The sequence below is a fragment of the Dipodomys ordii genome, unplaced genomic scaffold, assembly GCF_000151885.1.
Source record: "Dipodomys ordii isolate 6190 unplaced genomic scaffold, Dord_2.0 Scaffold5, whole genome shotgun sequence".
NCBI classification, from domain to species: domain Eukaryota; kingdom Metazoa; phylum Chordata; class Mammalia; order Rodentia; family Heteromyidae; genus Dipodomys; species Dipodomys ordii.
Genome location: NW_012267221.1, coordinates 2,889,900 through 2,911,960, shown reverse-complemented (window position 1 = coordinate 2,911,960; position 22,061 = coordinate 2,889,900). Strand labels below are relative to the sequence as shown.

At 36.1% G+C, this 22,061-nt stretch overlaps 1 protein-coding gene across 1 annotated transcript; it reads left to right on the top strand.

Annotated features, from left to right (window-relative positions):
• Positions 1 to 5,872: 5,872 nt before the first annotated feature.
• Mmadhc (methylmalonic aciduria (cobalamin deficiency) cblD type, with homocystinuria) lies at positions 5,873 to 21,264 on the top strand. The gene is made up of 8 exons (XM_013029831.1): positions 5,873 to 5,975; positions 6,214 to 6,270; positions 8,425 to 8,569; positions 11,555 to 11,772; positions 13,551 to 13,656; positions 14,227 to 14,357; positions 19,485 to 19,571; positions 20,742 to 21,264. Exons 2-8 carry the CDS (start codon positions 6,262 to 6,264, stop codon positions 20,934 to 20,936), a joined length of 891 nt encoding a protein of 296 aa, XP_012885285.1. The 5' UTR covers positions 5,873 to 5,975; positions 6,214 to 6,261; the 3' UTR covers positions 20,937 to 21,264.
• Positions 21,265 to 22,061: the final 797 nt, after the last annotated feature.

The following is a 22,061-nucleotide window of genomic DNA, read 5'->3' as shown; positions in this document are numbered from 1 at the left end:
TCCGGGAAAGAAGCACAGAAGCAGTGGGACAAAGGGTGGACCAATTTAGCAGTGATACTCACTAAACACTATGTTGGAAATGAACTATACAACTTGAGGGGAAGGGGAGATGGGAGAGAAAAAACCAGGGAGAGAATGAGGAAGTGGGTGACACTGTTCAAAAGGAAATGTACTCAAATCATGCAACTGTAACTCCTCTATATATCAGCTTTACAATTATTTATTTATTTATTTATTTTGTCAGTCGTGGGGTTTGAACTCTGGCCCTGAGTGCTATCCCTCAGCTCTTCAGCTCAAGGCTAGCCTCTACAACTAGAGTCACAGTGCCACTTCTGGCTTTTTCTGCTTATGTGGTACTGAGGAATCAGACCCAGGGCCTCATGCGTGCAAGGCAAGTACTCTACCACGGAGCACCTTCCCAGCCCTACAATACTTTTTTTAAAAATCAGAAGAAGCAGAAGCAGAAGAAGAAGAAATAGAGCAACACAAACTGTTATTAATGACGGCTGCTACCAGGTCTTCATCTGTTCAACTTTCAACACACATATATTGATCACTGTGGTAGGAATGCAATGAAGTCCCTGGAACAGGGGGAAAAAATGGACAAAATCACTGTCCTCAAAAGTTGATGCTTCACCTTTTGAATATCACAGTAACCAAAATTCTATGCCCAATTACTATAGTAAAACTCCTTCAGCCAAGTTAATATTGCCCTATCAAAGAGTAAAGACTTTTTGGTCCTCATTAAACTTCTGTGTTCCATCTAATAATATTGTACAGTTACCTTCTTGATATCTAGAATTTCTCCCTCCCCCCACTTTCTATCACTCTGTTATAGAACTTCTTCTGTAACCCCTTTATTTCCTAGTGTTAACTTTCGCCCTTTTCTTTGATACTCTCCACTAATGGCCCTTGATCTTTTCATGGAACTAGACTCATTGGAGGATCTGAAGAAACTAGGCACCTTCCGCCAAAGAAGAAAATGCATCTACTTAGAGACACACACATTCACGGCCATTTCAGGATCTTCATTTCACAAACCTTTTACCTACTCCTTAAAGCCCCTCAAGAGGTTCCTGTGGCTTTCCTGTTTATCCATGTGTTAATGACTTTCCTGAGCAATAGGTCTGCTTTCAACAATTGGAAAATTCCACATGAATTTCCATAAAGCATTTAATGTATCCACATCAAACTCATTGTCTTTCTTTATAAACTTATTCTCTTAATTAAGCAGTTGTCCTAGGGAAGGGGTGGCAAAGCACCATTTTTAAACCAAGTAGACCTAGGTTTAAATATAGCCCTGAAGCTCAATAGTATACTTAACCTTTTTATGTTTTACATTCTCCACTTATAACATGATATTAATGTCTACATTTTCTGCATTATTATGAGGAATTAAAGAGGTCATGGGAAAATGCTTACCTAAATGCCTTCCATATAGAATGTATCCAAAAATATTAATATTGAGAATTCTCAATCTAAGTGATAGTAACTATTTAGAAAGTACCTTGATCCAAAAAATGTAGGAATCGTCTTCAACCTGTCCACTTTTTCTCATCTAATCAGCATATGGCAATGCTATATCCACTGCTCACTTTCTTCATCCTTAACTTCAACCTCTTTTCTTCTTACTCTAGTTACAAGTTTGCCAACCCATTTGACCCAACTGTATCCTCCTACTTTCTAATCTATTCTCTATACTGTATCCAGAAGATAATTTCAAAGACACAAATATAATGCCATGACTGCTTAAATCTACTCATTTGCTTCTCATTACTTCTGTATTACTTTGCAGTCTACTCTACAATCTTCATCTCAATCCTCAATGTAGTTCTGACTCTCCCAAACACCCACAGTTTTAGATTCTATAGCTCTATTTATGCTGTTTTCATTGTCTAAAACTTCCCCAACCCGCTACATCTCCTCTTAGCATTTGGCAAACACCTCATATTTCAAAACACTATTCAAGCATCACCTCCAATACATTAGTTCTCATGGCCAACCACCTGCCATATTGTTATCACTGAGTTCTTTCTCTTACTTGGCTCTGACAGATGATTTTTCTATCAAAAGCAAAAATAACAACACATGGTTCACATTCTGAAAAAGCTTATACTTATGACTCAACTAGGAATTTGGGGCTACAAGAAAATAGAGAGTTGTGAATTATTTCAAAACTCAGTTTTTGTAGTTTCTTCTCTGAAGTTTTCTGTGAACCACCCCACACTGTGTGTGCATGTGTGTGCGCACACGTTTGTGTGCGTATATGTGAGAGACAATTTAGACATAAGGTTGGCTTTGTATTAACTTATTTAATCTTCACAAGTACTCTGGTAGATACTATTATGTTCACTGTAGAAGTGAGAAAAGTACAGTACTAAAGCATAAAAAGACTAAGAGATTTGTCCAACATGATCCACCTAGAAATACCAGTTTAAGAATTAAAGCCAATCTATGTGAAATGAGCCTAATATCTATACAACTATGGTATTTTGGCATACTAACTTTTTAAAAAAGTGTAAGTAAAGGTGACTTAGGTCTTCAAACTGGTGTCTTTTATTAGACAAATTGAAAAAAAATCTTTTAATTATCAAATAATCTTTTGTATACATAATCTTTTAAGTTTGTTCAAGTTGTACAAACCCACTAAGTATGGGTTCTTAGCTCCATGGCTCCCTTCATCTTTCATCCAGTTACTTAACTTGAATCTAGACTTCACTTCTAAAATCTAAAAGTTCCTTTCACGTTACTAATGTTTGCAATGTAAAAGCCTAAAACCACCAACTTTTTCAGAGCATTTCCACATACTTTAATCTTATTTGAACTCAAGACTTCCACTAGGGACCGTAAGTCTCAGAAGAAAAGTTTCTTTCCTCTTCCTTGGCTGTCTTCATTTTATCTAATGCAGTACTTCTTTGATTTCAAATCTCAGCTTAAGTATGATGATATAAGTCAGATATAATGGCATAAATAAAAATGTATGCAACTTTAGAGGCATACATTTTCAGCACCAAAAAGCAGTTTAAGAATGACAATTTGAGCCAGGCACCAGTGGCTCATGCCTGTAATCCTAGCTACTCAGGAGGCTGAGATCTGAGGATTGCAGTTCAAAGCCAGCCCGGGCAGGAAAGTCCATGAGACTCTTAGCTCCAATTAACCACCAGAAAACCAGAAGTGGCACTGTGGCTCGTGATATACCATTTACCTTGAGCTAAAGAGCTCAGGGACAGCACCCAGGCCCAGAGTTCAAGACCCATGACTGACCAAAAAAAAAAAAAAAAGTCAATTTGAAATAAGAAATTTTTGTTTTTGTATCTTAATAGTAACCAAATGATTCTTGCCATAGAGAAGAAAAGAAAAACTAAATATAAAGAAAAGGTGTTTGGGACAGGCAAGTTCCTGAGAACGAGAATTTTTTAAATGCTAGATGATACTTCCTAAGAGTCAAAGAATCTCATTTCCTGCATATTTTTAGCTAAAACATTCAAAGATATTCTTGTATATTCAGGATTCAGTATTCATGCTGGAAGAGATTTCAAATAGTATATGACTTGCAAAGTCCCCATTTGGACATTACTAATGGTACTAATTGCTCAAAGGTAAAATGATGTGTACTCCATGTTACCAACACAAAAGAGGATTCATTAACAGTTTATATGTTTGTCAGGGAAAATGCTCAAAATATCTAAAAGAGCTACTTCTACATTTTATAAAAACCCAATTGCCAGTAATTATGCTCCAAGGTATTATCCAACTAATTTGGAATGGCCACAGAAAACTTTCATACAAATTAAAGCAGCTTTATTCTCAGTCACCAAAAAGTATAAGAAACCAAAACTTCTTTAATAGGTAAAAATAAACAATGAAATATCCATACATTAGAATACTATTCAGGAATAAGAAAGACAAGAATAAGCTTTTCAAAACCATATAAAAACAAGGATGGTAAATGAAAAAAGTCAGTCTAGCATTGCTACATATTAATTCCATTTTATGACATTATAGACTATCGAAAACACAGCCAATAGATCAGTGATTGTCAGGGGTTTGGGGAGGTGACAGAGCCTGACAGATGAAACAAAAGGGATTTTAACTGGAGTAGCAAAGTGTTCCAAATGACACTCTAATGAGATACACATGACAGTGTGAAGATTTTTGTTGTTAGTAGCTCAAAGTGTATCAGGGTAAAACATAGGCTGCAGTAAAACAACAGCAACCCTCTCAACTCTACAATAAAAAGTATAAAATAATCTCATTGAAGGGGGTGAGATCATTGACCTGATTAAGCTCGAAGTTTGTGTAAGCATTGTACTCTAGCTGCTATAATTGTTTCCCACAGACATAACTGGTACCCACTATACATATATAGTTAACATGGGTTACCAGTTCCAAACTCACTATATGTGTAAAGTGAACTGAAGAGTTGAGTAACTGGATGGATGATGAAAGAAGCCATGTTTCTTACTCTAGTTATAGAGAAGAGCCCATACTTAATGAGTTTATACAACTTGTACAAACTTAAAAGATTATATATACAAGTATGTACATATATGTAGATGAATACACACATGTTTTTAAAAACTAATGGCTCTTTGGGAAAGTGGCTAATTCTGAACCTGGACCTAGGGCAGGGAATAAACGTCATCTTGAAGTATCTTGTAGTGTCAGATATTAAAGAAACACTTAAGTAAAATAAGAGATACAAAAGAAAAAAAACTGTGAACATGTGTCAAAAAGACAGAATTCCAATTAAAAATTCTCAATGACCGAAACAATTTGAAAAACAAAATACAGTATTGGATTAGGGGGAAAACAAATGAGGAAGCAACAATGCTGGATAAGAAATGTACTCATTACCTTGCTCATGTGATTGTAACCCCTTTGTACAGTATTTTCACAATGAAAAAACTTAATTAAAAAGATAAAGAATGGAAATGTAAACCTAACACCCACAGCCACATACAAACAGAACTGAAAACAAATTGAGGTGAACAAATTTCTCATGCAGAATCCCAACTTATGAAGATGCTTGCCCTTTAAAAACTTGAGAGTGTAACTTTTTACTCTTTCAGCTTGGGCTGCACATAGTGACGCCATGTAGGGAAAGAAGAACTCATGGTGTAGAAACCTGGCCAACACTGAGTCAAGATCAACAGTGGTAAGTTCACAGTACTTGCCCTTGAGGTCAAATACTCCCCCCCCCCCAAAAAAATGGCCTGGTGATGCATTATGAAAACTGATGGAGGGAAATTCAACAAAATGCCTGAAGAGTACGTCTTTAAAAGATCCAAATTATGAAAAGCCAAGTAGGCCTGAATAATTGTCACAGTCTAGAGGAGCTGGAGGTGATATAGGGTGACTACCTATGATGTGGACTCATGATGCAAACCCTGGAAGCCGAAAAGGACATGAAAGACAAAAACTAAGGAAATCTGATTTAGTATAAGTAACTTCAGTGTCTATTTTTTAAAAGGCATTAACTTTAAATAATACGGTATTTACAAACAGGTCATCCGGTTGTGTTTTCGGAGCCTACTGAGTTCGGCACTGTCTAGGGAGTTAAGTGCCTTGTGCCGGAAACCAGAGACTCCTGAGCAAAGAACAGCAATCGCACAAGGGGCAGGAGACGCTGTCCGAGAGGCAATCGGAAAGGCTTACGAGGGGCCCCACACCACCTTCGGCCCGCCAGGACGTGGGCACCGGCCTGGTGCGGCGGCTCCCACCGGAGTGCGTACGTGAGACGCGTGCGCAGCGCCGGTTCCGCGATCCTGCGCATCGACGCGCTCAGGAGCAGCTGGTTCTGCCTGGCAGCGTCCAACCCTGGCGCCGCCCGCTGGCTTTCGGAGCCGCCATTTTGGCGGCGGGAAGAGTGAAGTCGCGGGGCAGCCGGAGGCCGCGGCGGTGGTGATCGGTACGGATGGTTTCCGCCTGCGGAAGCCTCTCGGAATTGGGCTGTCGTCGGGTCGCAGCTCACGGTAAGGCCTGGATCCCTACGAAGCTCCCGTCGCGAGGCCTCCCACGCTGTCTTCCGGAAGCTGTGGAAACATCCGCTTTGACCCCGGGGTCGCGAGGACCCGGCTGTGGCGGGCGGCGGGGGAGGAGGGTGGAAGGGCGGGGGAGTGGGCGGGGACGACGGACGCGGACCCGGGACGCGTCCCCGCCGTCGGCCGAGCCCGAGTCCCTCACCGCCGGTGGTGTTTCGTCCTTTCGCAGGAAGCCTTTGCCGCAGGGGTGGTTTCGGCTCGGTCTTCGCCGCCGGAAATGGCCCATGTGAGTACGGCGGTCCCGGGGCGGGCCGGGGGTGGGCCGTTGGGGCCGGGGCCGGGGGGCGCCCCGACGGGGCTGCGCTGTGCACACGTCCCGTTCAAACCCGTGTGTCTGTGCAGAGCTTGCTCTTGAACGTGAGTGTTTGCAGGCAGTTTCCAGCGTTTCCCCCCCCCCCCGCACCCCCCAGTCTCTTTTGGTGAAAGACTTGGTAGTTTCGGTGTCGAAAGTGCCCCTCGGAACCCGACAGTCCCCGCTGACGCGCACCCCCGAGTGTACCCCGAGTGTACACCCGCGTGGTGACACGTCCTGCGCCACGGAGCTCGTACGGGAAAGGGAGATACCGACACCTGTGGGAAAGACCTGCACGGTGTCACTTCCTTGGTGGTTGTTGCTGTGCACGTTCCCAAAAGCTTCCGTGCAGGTTGTGATCCGTGTGTGGAAGGGCCGAAGGGACCATGAAGGTTTGGAGTCATAAGGAAAAAAGAGTTACTGATTACTCTACCTGAGTTTTGAAAGATGAGTGGGGATTTTAGATAATCGCGGGTGGGTGGGGAGGACAGGAAAGCGGATTTGAAGAAGTCCCCTCCCAGTCCCTTTTAAAAATGACCCTAGTAAGATGGGGAAAAAATTCCTGAGGTTGGGTTGTGAAGGGTGAGCCAAGAATGGAATGCCTTGAATACCAAGCTCAGCAATTTAGACTTTGGGTTTTTTGGGTTTTTTTTTGGGGGGGGTTGTTTGTTTGCTTTTAACATGATATAGATTCAATTGGAATTTCATGTAGGAAGACTGATGTGGCAACGAGTTACAAAATGCTATTACTGTAATTGGTAAGAGTATGAATATTTGAAGATGCAGACAAGTCATAAGAATAGACGACTAGTACGGGCCAAATTGTGAGGTGAATTTTTACCTAGCTGTATTCTACACAGAAAGACAGTGTTGTAAAAGAAGCATGTAGTATTGTCAAAAGAGGTAACTCAGTTGAAATAGAGTACTGATTTGTGGACTGGCATTGTTTTGATTCAAGTGAATAAATTAGCTCATTTCTTCTGTTAATTTTTTTCCCCAGAATTTGCAGTGCATGTAATATCAGGATAAGCAGATACATGGGTCTCAACAATTTAGTTAACATACATACTAAGTAAAAAGTGCCTGTGCTTTAGAGACTAGGCAAACTTTTCAGTTTGGGGAATATATTTATAATATATTGTAACTCTCAAGTTATAATCGTTGAGTGAATTTTCATAGATGGGATGACACCATCTATGTTGTGAAGACACACTACAAAATAATGTGTTAGGATGAAGGAATGTGAGCATTCTAAATAATAATAGTATAAAAATAATATGGGAGATTATAAGCACATTTAATTTTAAAAGAAAAAATGGATTTGAAAATAAGCAGATTTTCAAGCAACAAGCTATGTAAGTAGTGTGTTTTAAGGATACAAAGTCTTATAGCTGTGCTCTATTTACAGATTCTTCTTCCTGTGTGGTGTTTTGGAATCCTGGACTTTATTGGAAAAGATATAAACTCTTACCCAGATTAAGCTGCTACTAGTTTGGTTTAGTATTTGAATTGTCAACATCAAATGAATGGTAGAGTCTTCCAAACAAGAATTTATTCAGAATAAGAAAGTGTTGTACAAAGGATGGCACATTTTGGGAGCAAAGGAGAGTACTTTAGGCATACCTGGAAAGGCAAAGGAAGGGCAAGGGTTTTTAAAGGCAAGATGAGGAAGGTTACACAAGTTATTTTGATCCAGTTATCCTAGCCACAAGGATCAATAACAAGAGTACTATTGTTCTAGGGCTGAACAAACAATTGCTGGTTAGCCATTCTCATAAAAGTATTTTTGCAGGATTTCAGTGACCTTATTGCCAGCTTGGGGGTTTGGCAGAGTCTTTTATAGCAACTCCTCTTAGGCAAATATACTTGAAGACTTCCCTTTCTCATTGTCTCCATTGTCATGTCTCAACATAAGTGACTGTTTTGATTCTGAAGACATTTACATTTTTTTATTATTCATAATGCTTGTAAATGTTCAGTGTAGGTTGAACAAATGTCTATCTTAAAAGGTATGCCACAGTTTAAAGATTTGTCAGAAACCATAACATTTCCCAAAATACATAATCTTAATCTTTCTGTCATTCTCAGGTGCTCTGTAACAGAGCCAGACTGGTTTCCTATCTCCCAGGCTTTTGCTCTCTAGTTAGAAGAGTTGTTAATCCAAAAGCCTTTTCAACTGCAGGATCCTCAGGTTCTGATGAATCTCATGTGGCCACTTCACCTCCTGATATATGTAAGTAAAAGATATCATTGCTTTACTTATTTCAAAATAATTTTCTCAATTTTTTATAACAGTATTTTTTATTTTTCTCCCCCTTTTGTTTTTTTCTTTTTGGTCAGTTGTAAGACTTTAACTCAAGGCCTAGGCACTCTCCCTGAGCTCTTTTGCTTAAGGCTACCACTTTACCACTTTGAGCCACAGTGCTACTTCCAGTTTTCTGGGGGTTAATTGTAGGTAAGTCTTGCAGAATTTCCTGCTCAGTCTGGATTTGAACCATCATCCTCAGATCTCAGCCTGTCAAATGGCTAGAAATACAAGTGTGAGCCAACAGTGCCCAGCCTTCTTCCTACCAAATTTCATCACGTGAAGACTTAACTATATACAGAAATGAAAAATTTGTCACTCAGAATATGTACGGAGCCAAGTGAATGTATATAAGGATCTGGTGACTCACATCTGTAATCCTAGCTACTTGAGAATCTGAGATCTGAAGATCTTGATTCTAGTGCATCCCTGGCAGAAAAGTCCATGAGACTCTTACCTATAATTAACCAACAAAAAGCCAGAAGTAGAGGTGTAGCTGAAGTAGAAGAGTACCACCCTTGAGTGAAAACGCTAAAGGACAGCACCTTGGCTCTGAGTTCAAGCCTCTGTACTGAGGCACAAAGAATATGTGATTATTTTGAATATATAAATGTTATACATCAGTAAGAAAGAGACAGTGCTAGAAAACCAAGACACAAACAGGAACAGGGCTTTCACAAAAGAGAAATCCCACTGAATCCAAGATAAGCATATAAAAATGTCTCATATTCACTATAAATACCTGAAACTATTAGTTCCAAGTTGCCTTTAAAACATATTGTTCAAATACTAACTAACAGATTTATAAGATTCCAGCCAATCATTGTGACTAAAGCTTTGTTACCCAACATGGTCTTTATCAGTATCATCTAAGACCTTCCTCAAAATATAAAATCTTGATCTTCATTGTAGTTGTTACTGAATCTTGAAAGGCATTGAGGTAGTGTGTTCATGTTTGAGACCTTGTCAGAGTTGACCAGCAAAGAGTTGCATGATTGGTAAATGGTGCATATTACTATGAAGAGAATATTTACATTGTATGTTGAGGAGGACTATGGTGGTGCTCAGTGAGCTCCCAATGAGGCAGCTATTGCCATTTTTAGTCATTCCATTCTGGTAGGGTATTAAGTAATTATTTCATGCCCAAGTAATTTCACTTCCATTCTCTAAACCACTCCAAGGATTACACTCTGAATAATAAAACTAATTTTCTACCTTATTTTCTGAGTCTTTAGATTTTTTATAACAAGATGTTATCATTTTATTTTTTTGTAAATAAGTAATATGGATTTTTTTCTTTTATATTTATTGTCCATTTAATTAATGTAGCTGGTAAACAGCATCATTGCATGTAATACCCAATTTTTTTCTCCTAGCTTTTTTTAATTTTGTTTTTGTAGTTCCAATTAGTTCCTTTCAGGTAGACCTCTGAAGGAGTTTTTTATTCGTTTTCTTAAAAATTTTATTGTCAAGGTGAGGTGTAGGGGGGTTACGTTACATAAATAAGGTATTGATTACATTTCTTATCTAGCTTGTTACCCCTTCCCTCATTTTTCTCCCTCTTTTCCTCCCCCCCAACTTCCCCTCCCACCAAGTTATACATATCATTTCCAGTATATTGTTTAGTGAGTATCCTGGCTTCAGGAGCTAAAAAAAAAATTCAAAACTAGATACTGCATAAAACCTGAGAGCAGCTCCAGTCTGGGCCATAAGAGTATCTTAGGAACTAGCCTCTCAGGGAAAAGCCATGATTCCAGACAGGCCAACCCCTTCCCCCTACCCCCCATCTCCCTCTCAGGGACTCCAAGCTATAGAAAATAGCCACCTTCCTCCTGTGTGAGACTCAAAGCAGATTACCCTCCCACTGAACTAGTCTGGGAAGGAGGATCACAAAGTTCCCATGCCTGTGAGGCAGAGCTTCTTTCTGCCTGCTCAAACAAATTCATTTAAGAAACCAACTATGCCACAAGTAAACTGAGTACCACATGGAAATCAGAGGCTCCCATCAAGAGACTGGATAAAGACATTGGGGAAACACAAGATACCCCAAATAAATCCACCAGCCTTTGAGGAGCTGAATAGCTGAATGCCCTTTCCTGAGGGGAACTGGGTAACTACTTTTAAGTCTGGTGTCTTTCTTTTTAGATCTTTCTTTTTAAAATGGGAATATGTGAATATAAGGATGTAAGTTGGATACACCTATAATCCCAGAACTTGGAAGGCTGTGTGGCAGGAGGATTTTGAGTTTAAGGCTAGTTTCAAACCAGTCTGAACTTCAAAGCAAGATCCAATCTGAAAACAAAAGATAACAAATTTAAAAATGTAGGCACTGTGTGGTGTGCCTGAGTGGCTCATGCACATAATCCTAGCTACTTTGGAGGCTGAAATCCAGAGGGTTGTGGTTTAAAGTCAGCCTGTGCAAAACGTCTGTAAGTCTCATCTCTAATTAACCACAAAAAAACTGAGCTGAGACATGGCTCAAATGTAGAGTGCCAGCCAGGCAAGCAAGCAAAGCAGTCATAAGAACCTGAATTCAAAATCCCCATACTTGGAAAAACAAAAAGAATGTAAAACGATTATGGTATTCATACTATTCTTTGGCTTCACTTTTTCTCATTTCCTAGACTCAGTATCAGCACATAGGTTTTACTGTAATTTTTCTAATGATTATTAAATACCTCATATATTAACCACTATTTTATTGATACCCCTAGTATTGGACTTCCCTAGAGCCAACAACTGATTGATTTAAAGCAACTAGTTTTGGAAACAACATAAAGCTTATTCTCATATAAGAAAATAGATTTCACAGATACACATGTTAGGTTAAAAAAATTGTAAGAGCTTTATTTGTTCAGTCTGCCACAACTTACTGTTGAGAAGAAAATGATTCATTTAGTTGTTTCTCTTCAGGCTCTAGAACAGTATGGCCTGATGAAACTATGGGACCATTTGGACCTCAGGATCAAAGATTCCAGCTTCCAGGAAACATAGGTTTTGATTGCCACCTCAATGGGACTGCATTACAGAAGAAAAGCCAGGTTCATAAAACTTTGCCCGATGTTCTAGCAGAGCCATTATCCACCGAAAGACATGAGTTTGTGATGGCACAATATGTGAATGAATTTCAGGTAAATTGTTAATGTGTGTCTTTATTACATTATCTAAGGATCCCAGTTTGAAGCTAGCCCAGGCAGGAAAGTACACTCTCCCAAGCCCTCCGAAATTGTGTGTTTTTTTTTAAATAAAATATTTATTGGGCTTTTCTTTTAGTTTGCTATCATCTACACAATTTTAGAGACCTCAAAATTTTCTTAAGTTTTTAAATGCCTACGGGAATATAAAGTTGTCTGGAATTAAGCCCATAGACAAATTATAATTTCTATTTTAAAAGCAAATTTAATATCCTGCAACACAGAAATAATTTATATTTCAAACAACTAATTATTAAAGAATTTATACTTATATAGAACTATATATATTACTATCGTCCCACAAATAGAGTTAAGATCATGTTGCCTGTTTCTGAATTGCTTCAAAATTACTAGCATCCTTTTAATTATCTGCCAGAGTTCAAGTGGTCTTTTGAATACTTTTTTTACTGTGAAAATATTGTACAGAGGGGTTACAATTACATGAGCAAGGTAATAAGTACATTTCTTATCAAGCATTGTTGCCTCCTGCTTTGTTTCCCCTTCCCATCCCCCCCCCAAAGTTTTAAAGTTTGTTTTTCGACATAACAACTTGTACATCTCATGTTGCAATGGGTCCACCTGTATCCCTATTTAAACAATTTGTTTCTTCTCTTCCCCTCCCCAAATTATACCAACATCAAATACAGTGAAAACAGGTGTTATACCATACTGGGGGGAGAGGGGGAGTAACATACAAAGCAACAAAAAAATACCTTGTAAATACAAACAATAGCAAGAAAGAAAAAACACTTGAGACCACTTGAGTCCTTATCTTGGGGTTCATTTAGCCTAACATCAACTTATCTGACCTTTTCTACTTGTCTCAGATGTATACTAGTTATTGCAAATAAGGGAAACCGTGGGATCAAGTGGTCTTTTATTTTACCTCCTTTTTTATAGGTACTGTGTGTGGCATGATAATTATGGAATGAGAATAATGTGGGCTCAAGGGTTGGTCTCTGCCAAAATGTTAGGACCTTTCCTGAGCTTTTTTATATGAAAAATTGAATAGTAATTGCCAGCATAAGCCTTTCCACTATTATATCATTTGCTAGACTATTTTCCCTTCTGAATTTTTTGCTTCTATTTTATCCTTTACTTATTAAACACACATTAATATACACCACAGATAATACCCTTTCAACCTTTTCCTAATTTTCTTGTAAAGCAAATTTCTTCCTTGTCTATGTGACCAGAACCTTCTTAACTTTAGCATTTTTCGTATTGAGTTGCATTTATTTCTTTTATTATTTTTCTACTACTTTTGATACACTGAGAATGAAGACCAAATTTTTATTTTTTTAAAATTTTATAGCGCTTACTCTTGTCAAAGTTCCCTAATAAGCCTTTCCTATAAAAGTTACATTATTGATTTGTTATTTTGGAAGTTAATGTTATTATTCCGATTTTATAGATTACAGCATAAAACATAATTGGATAATATGGCAAAATAGCAGAAGAGGTACCAACTATAAGGCATAATTATAGTATTTAAACTAGTTTCTTAGCAAATTTCTGTTCAGGATGTTGATATGTTGTGTTCTGTTTTGTTTAAGATTTCTTTAGAGCTATCTCCTAATATTCATCAAAACTTTGTAAGCATATAAGAAAACAGTACCTTAATGAGAATTATTTTTCTAAAGTGTATTAAGGTAAATTCTTAACATTTTATTTGGATTCTAGATTTTGTTTACTTTTGTCCTTCTTCCCTATAGGGTAATGACACACCTATTGAACAAGAAATTAACAGTGCAGAAACTTATTTTGAAAGTGCCAGAGTTGAGTGTGCAATCCAAACATGTCCAGAATTGCTGCGAAGAGGTATACTTTCTGTAGGAGACATTAGACATGTGTTAGATTATATTAATTTTTAATATGTTGAATTGGTTATAATAGTAATCATAATGTTCTGTACATTAATACTTAGTTTAATGCTTTGGCCATTAATGATTATATTTCAAAGATAAAAGCTTTCACATGTATCCAATCTTTGACCTCATGTTCAAATTAAATAAGAATAGTAGAACCCTAATGACCTTTTCCCTAAAACTTGCATAATTTCTAATCCTATATTTATAGTACCATGAGCTCATAAATATAGTACAAAGAAAAATCAGAACAAATTTATTTCTAAATTATATTAACAGCAATAATACTGCCATACTCTTCAGAATTGATAGCAGTATTATTTCAGTTCATCCAGAACTAGAAGTGAACAAAACTAAGTTTGTTTCACTCCTTTCAAATACAAAGTGAATTTATAAAAATAACCTAGTACTGCAGTAGTTTAACTTAATCATAATTTTTTTCTGAAGAACCTATTTTCATGAATTTTGTATCTTTCTAAAAATCAAATTATTTTCTTTTTGAGATTTTTATTCTTATTTTCAGATTTTGAATCACTGTTTCCGGAAGTGGCCAATAGCAAACTAATGATTCTAACTGTAACTCAGAAAACTAAGAATGATATGACTGTTTGGAGTGAAGAGGTAGAAGTTGAAAGAGAAATGCTGCTAGAAAAGGTTATTCTTCCAATTTGCTTACTTAGTTTTATGATTCTATTTACATACTATTAAACTATTAAAATGATGAATGTTGGGCTGGGAAGGTGACTTAGTGGTAGAGTACTTGCCTAACATGTATGAAACCCTGGGTTTGATTCCTCTATACCACATATACAGAAAAAGCCAGAAGTGGTGCTGCAGCTCAAGTGGTAGAGTGCTAGCCTTGAGCAAAAGAAGCTCCGGGACAGTGCACAGGCCCTGAGCTTAAGCCCCAAGACTGGCAAATAAATAAAAAAAGTGATGAATGTCTTTCCAGCCTTAATTCTGTGAAGTATTTCAGTACTATACAACTTACATCTTTTCTGAGTTGACAGTTTAATATGCTACATTTGTTTGTTTTCAGTATCCTTGAAGAACTTAGATTCTGTTCATTAATTTCCTGGATTTTTCTAAACTGTATCATGCCTTCCTTCCCTCACCTCCTTTTTCTCTTTTTCTTTTCTTTCTTTCCCTCATTCCTTCTTCTCTTGACCTTTTATCTCTTTGCAACTTTACAGCATATTAGGAATCTTTCAAACATTAGCCCAACCAACTCTAAGAAATAAGTTGGCCAGGCCCAAAGAAACATAGGTCCCATGGTTTCCCTTATTTGAAATTACTAGTATATGTCTGAGACAAGCAGAAAAGGTCAGATAAGTTGATGTTAGGGAAATGAACCCTAAGATATGTATTCAAATTTTTTTTCTTTCATGCGATTGTTTCTAACACATAAGATTATTTCTTTTTTGCTTTGTATGTCCCTCCCCCACAGTATAGCCCCTGCTTTCACTGTATTTGATGTTGTTATAATTTGTGGAGGGGAAGGGAAAAAACAAATCATTTAAATAGGGATACAGGTGGACCCATTGCAACAATGAGATGTACAAGTCGTTATGTCAAAAACGAACTTTACAACTTTGGTGGGGGGGGGGGGAGATGGGAAGGGGAAACAAAGGAGGAGGCTACAATGCTTGATAAGAAATGTACTCATTACCTTGCCCATGTAATTGTAACCCCTCTGTATGGTATTTTCACAATAAAAAAAAAAAAAACAAGTTGTAACAGTAAACAGTATAGTAGTAATATATAGTCCTGAGGCTGGACATAGTGGCACACACCTGTAATCTCAGCTACACAGGAGACAGATGATTCAAGGCTAATAAGCACCAGGCCAAACTCTACTTGAAAAATAAACAAGCAAAATACCCTGGGTACATGATGTGGTTCAAGTGGTAGTACAGGCATAATGCCCTAGTTTGTTCCCCATTACCATCTATTGCTAGAAGAAAAGAATAATTTTGTCCTTTGTTTTTAACATAAACATTCATTTTGACACCTTTCCATACAATTTATTTTAAAATTTACTTTGTGAGTTATAGGTTGAAGATCAACCCTTTGCTATTACCTGCAACACAGCAATGAATATCATTGTTACATATGATTTTATTCAGAGAATTATTGAAAGTATCATTTGCCTACCATAAAGATTATCCTAAGTTATATGCTGTTACCCTAGTTTACCCTAAATTTTAGCATTCTCTTTATCAATCTGGAGAATGTTTAATGATAATTTAAAGCCTAGTGATTTAAAATCATGTAATTATTTCTCTTTAGAATTGAAACTAGATTATATTAATTTCTTTATAAAATAGAAAGTAATATTCCTCTGCTTATGTGACAGATTATTAATAACTTACATGGGCAGGCACCTTAGCGAATAACCTGAGTTGAAATTCTCCTTTAATGATTTCCTTGTAGAATATTAGGAATTATTATGTATTTTATTCTATTATCATGTATTTTTATTATGTATTTTCTTTGGTTTAAAGGTTCTGTTTATAATAATATTTTTTAATTTACCTATTCAGTATTCTATGAGAATGATTTGGCACTTAAGAGCTTCACAGGGCTTTCTAAGAAATTTCATGTATTTAACATTCATAAGCATGTTAGTCATATACTCTTTTGCAAGGAATTTATTGAGGCATATTACATTTTTCCTCATTTTAAGTGAGATCAGAAGGTGCAATTGCAATTTAATAACAAACAGTTTTACTTATAATAAAAATAATGTTTGGTAAATATATACTTTTCACCACTGGTATTGAACTGCTGTAAAGCTCTCAAATCTGCATTGCGTAGTACTAATTTTTGATGGTTTGATTCTGACTCTAGTATGGTTCACAGTTTTCTGTAGCAAATTGTAGGGCTCTGAAATGACATCATGTTTTATCTTGAGATTAAAAAATGACAGAGTTAACAGGTTCTATGAAAGAAAAAATATTTCCATTGAAGTGTGTTGATGATTATTTTGGAAGCACTACTAAATTCTTTTCCAAGCACCTATTTTAAGTATTAGGGTTTAAACTTAAAATAACTTTTTCCAGCAGATGTCAGTATTGATGTTGTTGAACAGAAATTTAAAGGAGAAACTGGTTCCTGAGTAACTTGGGATTCTTTTAATTCAGCTTTGTAAATGAGTTTTCTGCACTTGGCCTTGTAATTTTTAGGTATGGTACATATGTTCTTAGTTGATATGTATTATTTGTTACTATACTTGGATTAATAAAGTATTAATACTTGGATTAATAAAGTATAGCAATAAGTGAGTTAGTAAATATGGGCATTAACCTAGAGAATAGTTTTAGTTTAATGTTTAATCTCTTCATGTTTAAAGTCGGTATTGGGAGAAAATAAGTTATCATTAAGTACTCATATCCACAGCAAAAATCTCTTAAGAGGGACAGTGTTTAATTTGCAACAACTACAATAAATTTAGTTTTGTAAAAAGAAAAACTTCAGACAAATTTAACAATTTTTTTTGAGCAAAGAATGCTTTAGGAATGAGTTAACCTGCAGAGCTTTAATAAGTTTATAGAGTTCCACCCTGCCATGTACACAGAGAAGGTAGTATTTATATATAGAAATAGTAAGATCTATGGTTACAGCTTTGAGCTTACCTTATGGTGCAGTCAGTTGGTATCCTGTGACTAACACCCAGCTCTTAGTTAGAAATGTACTCATAACTTAGACTTCCTATTTCTATATATAGTAAGTATGATTGCAATATGTTAAAGTGGGGTATAAGATAGGGAGATAACTTCAGATAAAACAGTTTAAAAATCTAACCTAATCTAAAATAGAATGAGTATTCCATGATCCAACCAAAAGTCCTTTGCTGTTTAGATAGAAAAGGGCTGAAGAGCTATCCTAGCTATTTAGAAGTATGAGATATGGAGGATCATGGTTCAAAGCCAGTGTAGGCAAAGTTGATAAAACTCCATCTGCAAAAGTAGGAAACAAAATGCCAGTCTGGAGAAATGACTCAAGTGGTATATAGCACTTGCTGCACAAGCAAGCGGCCAGCTGAGCAAGTATACAGTGCCCTGAGTTCAAACTCTGATACCAGAAAAAGAAAAAAAAACCCACTAAAGAAGATAAAAATAGAATGAGCGTAAATATATGTTATATACAATATATTATGTACAATATAGATTCTATTAATATTACATATGTTTATATGTTAATTCTATAATTTCTAAAATATAGTGTACATACATAGAAAGATAATATACATTAATTAGAATATATGCATTCCTAAATACTGAACTTCAGATGTCTCAGCTGAAGAATGAGCCAGAAATCTGTTTTTCCAATACTTCATATTCCCCTTCAGTTCTAACACCTTTGCCTGCTGGGCTAAGCCTCTCAGCATCTTGCTTCTTCCTTGTAACCATTTACTAAGGAATTAAAGCGAATGCTTTATGTAGGATTTTTAACCTTTCTGCATCTCCCTTTCTTCCAGTATTCTCTCAGAAATTCCAAATGCTTTGGTATTCCTCACACACTATGCTTGGGTTTACTTCTTTGTCCTTACTTTGACAAGAAAATGTACCAAGAGAAAAAGCTAGAGCAAATGTGGATATTAATTCATGTGTTCCCTCGCTTCTCAAAAACTGTTCTTGTCTATTTTTCAGGGCCTAAAATTATTGCCTTAAATTTTTTAATCAGTTCTATATTTTCACTAGGATGATTTTGTTGTTTTAAATAGTAAGTTCAGTACTTGTTACTTAAGTGGAACTGTGCCCTTGTTTTTAAACATTTATGTGATCATTTTTTTCCAGCATTGCAACCTAGACTTAATATTGTTACAGTTTTTACACAACCTACACTGCTGAAAAAGCTAATGCAAACCTCATAGAAATTAAGATAATACCCCTCTACCTTGCTACCCTGTGTATCGGGTTCAGTTATTTTCTCCTATGCTGGTGGTAGCTAACCCAGGACCATAGTTAGACTAGTACCATGCTGCTGAGCTCCATTCCCAGTTTAGTGAATTATAGATGTGCCATTGGCTGTGTGTTTTGAAGGACACACAAATAAGGACACAGTTTGTTTTTTTTATTGTATTTTATTGTAAAGATGCTCTACAGAGGAGTTACTGTTGCATGAGTAAGGCAATGAGTACATTTTTTGTCAAGCATTGTGACGGCCATATCCCCCCCTGAACATGCCAGATCTCATTTGATCTCAGAAGCTAAGCAGGATCAGGCCTGGTTAGTACTTGGATGAGCGTACACAGGGTTTTTTTGCTTTTTTTTTTTGTACATTTTTTATTGTAAAAATGCTGTACAGAGGGGTTACAGTTACATGAGCAAGGTAATGAGTACATTTCCTATTGAGCATTTTTGCCTCCTCCTTTGTTTTCCCCCTACCATCCCTTCTCTCCCACCTCTACTTTAAGCAACTTTCTTTTAAAGTAATCATTGGTTCAGATCTCTTCATTATATTGTTTTTCCTTTGTTACCTAATATTCATAATGATACAACATAGCAGCTATACTTTATCACTTATGACAAGTTTAAGAGTTAATACAGGAGAGATTTCATATTTCATAAAGTAGGAGAAAAGTACAGAATTTGGACTTAAAAATTAAACCATTATATTAACTTATTTTTTTGAAATGGTAAAAATTTTATGACTTTACAAGGTAGCTTATAATTTATTTTATATGAATCTTACTGTCTAAAGCAAAAGATAACTTAAAAACAAAATAGTTTATAATGATACTCTTTTGAATATTATTTATATCTTTTTTAAATGCAGTTCATTAATGGTGCTAAAGAAATTTGCTATGCTCTTCGAGCTGAAGGCTATTGGGCTGACTTTATTGATCCATCATCTGGTTTGGCAGTGAGTATTTAAATGCATTTTGAAAGTCAGATTGTAAGAAAATTGAAATGATTTATTTATTCATTCATGAAAGCTTAGGACTTTTAAGAAATAAATCTCATAATTTTATCCCAAGGAATACTGAGTCAGTTGCTTTCACAATTTCTGAAGGACATCTGTTGCAATGCCTTTTTTCTAACACTTACCTTTTCTACTAAAAATAATGGATATAATTTTTACCTGATAAGATACAGTTTTGACTTCATTGAATTAGTATGTTTACTATTTATAATTCTTGGACACTTCTTCCTTGACTGGCTTCGAATCATGAAAATTAGAAATTAATGTGTTCTACTCTAGTTTCTTTAAGAAAGTGATTAATTTTCAAGAGTGAAACTGAATAATAAAAATTAGTTTAGAGAAATAACTGTAGAAATTAACATTTATAAGTTAACATTTAATATAACATGCTTGGAGGAAAATAACATAATTATATCCTTAGTGTCTTTCAATTATAAGTAGTAATATAGTAAAAACTTAAATCTTCTTTTTTCTGATAGTAGTGTTTACTTAGCGTACCTACTTACCTGGCATTCTACCACTTAAGCCATGACGCTAGCTGTGCTTTTTCCTGGTTATTTTAGAGACAAAATCTCAATAGATATTTCTGCCTTGAAAGGCTTAAAATCATGATCCTATGGATCTTTCTCTTGAGTAACTAAGATTATATGAACTAAGATTATATGAACCACCAACTCTTGGCTCATATTTCAGATTTTAAGATTAAAATATACACTGCTATTTCGCAAAGTCAACTACAATATGGGTAGACTAGGAATAGAAAGCTTTTGCTCTGGGCTTTAGTTGTTTATGTTTTGAAAATGATAAATTTGAATGATAAATGATAGATTTGAATCAAAATCGATGATTATTTAAAATTACTTGCTTTTACAGGCTGTGTAATGTTTTGGATTTACTTTTAGATAAAAAGGAAACTTGCTAGGTAATTTACTATACATACCCAGAGTATACAGGTATTGAAGAAGTGAAGTTAGGACAGATTAATAATTGCATGCAATCTTTTATTTATTTAATTTGGTAAATATCTGGAATACTAAAAATATATATGTTGTACTTTATGAACATTATTACTATGCTTTCTAATATAAATATTTATTTATTTTTGTCTAGTTTTTTGGACCATATACAAACAATACTCTTTTTGAAACTGATGAACGCTACCGACATTTAGGATTCTCTGTTGATGATCTTGGCTGCTGTAAAGTGATCCGTCATAGCCTCTGGGGAACTCACGTGGTTGTAGGAAGTATCTTCACTAATGCAACACCAGACAGCCATATTATGAAGAAATTAAGTGGAAACTAGCAGTAATGTCATTATGTTAGCAGTACTGTTTGTGTGCAATGAATTGAGCTATATAAACACAGTCAGACTTCTATGTTTCAAATACACTTATTTTTAGGTATTTATTTCAACATTTAAGGATTTACAGCATTTGCAAGTGACTTGAGATTTTAAAATCTCAAGTGTTAATCATTCATGTCAGTGAATACATGTTAAATATACCCACATTCTGAAGAATGGAATTAACATGTAATCAGCATATGATGTCTTATTGTTAATTCTCTACATTATTGCAAAAACCTTAGTTTTAATTATTTTTCCCAAAAATAAATCATACATGTGGTTATAACTTGTGTTTTTCACTGCAGTATTTTAAGAATATAGTTCTTAAAGGTTTTTAGCAGAAATATAGTAATTTTCAAGCTTTTAACAAACGCAGTTGAGAACTATAAATTTACTGTAGACTTTGGGGAATTTGTCTTGATTATCTGTTAAACATTTTGGTACCAACTTGAATCTTTCTTTGAATTAATATGTGGGCAGGAAAAGAGAATAGATAGAAATAGTACATCACTATGTATAAAAGCATATGAATTTTATTCTTAGACACACAAAAAATTTATTCTTTAGCCCTTGAGACAGGCAAATATAATTCTATTTTCAGTTAAAACTAACTCTCAGCTACCAGCTACATAATGTCTCAAAAGTGCCTCTTGTTAATTTAGTTTTTGTCGTCTTTTCTTTGTTTTTTTAGTATGGAGGTTTGACCTCAGGGCTTTGAGCTCACAGTGCCACTTCCAGTTTTCTAGTGGTTTATTGGAGATAAGAGTCTGACAGGCTTTCCTGCCTAGGCTGACTTTGAACTGTGATCCTCAGATCTCAGCCTCCTGAGTAGCTAGGATTACAGGCATGAGCCACCATGCCTGGCTAGCTTTAATTTTTTTTTTTTTTTTTTTTTAATGTTGGTCATGGATCCTGAACTCTGGGCCTGGGCGCTGTCCCTCAGCTCTTCAGCTCAAGGTTAGCGCTCTACCACTTGAGCCACAACTCAAAAAGGTCCAGCTTGGAAGTGGCACTGTGACTCAAGTAGTAGAACACTTGTCTTAAGCTGAAAAGTTGAGGGACAGCGCCCAGGCCGAGTTCAAG

Bases quoted from the DNA above. Each gene is read 5' to 3' on its own strand.
- Mmadhc (XM_013029831.1), top strand. The intron at 8,570-11,554 runs GTAAGTAAAAGA...GTTTCTCTTCAG, and splicing joins CACTTCACCTCCTGATATAT to GCTCTAGAACAGTATGGCCT. The intron at 13,657-14,226 runs GTATACTTTCTG...TCTTATTTTCAG, and splicing joins TCCAGAATTGCTGCGAAGAG to ATTTTGAATCACTGTTTCCG.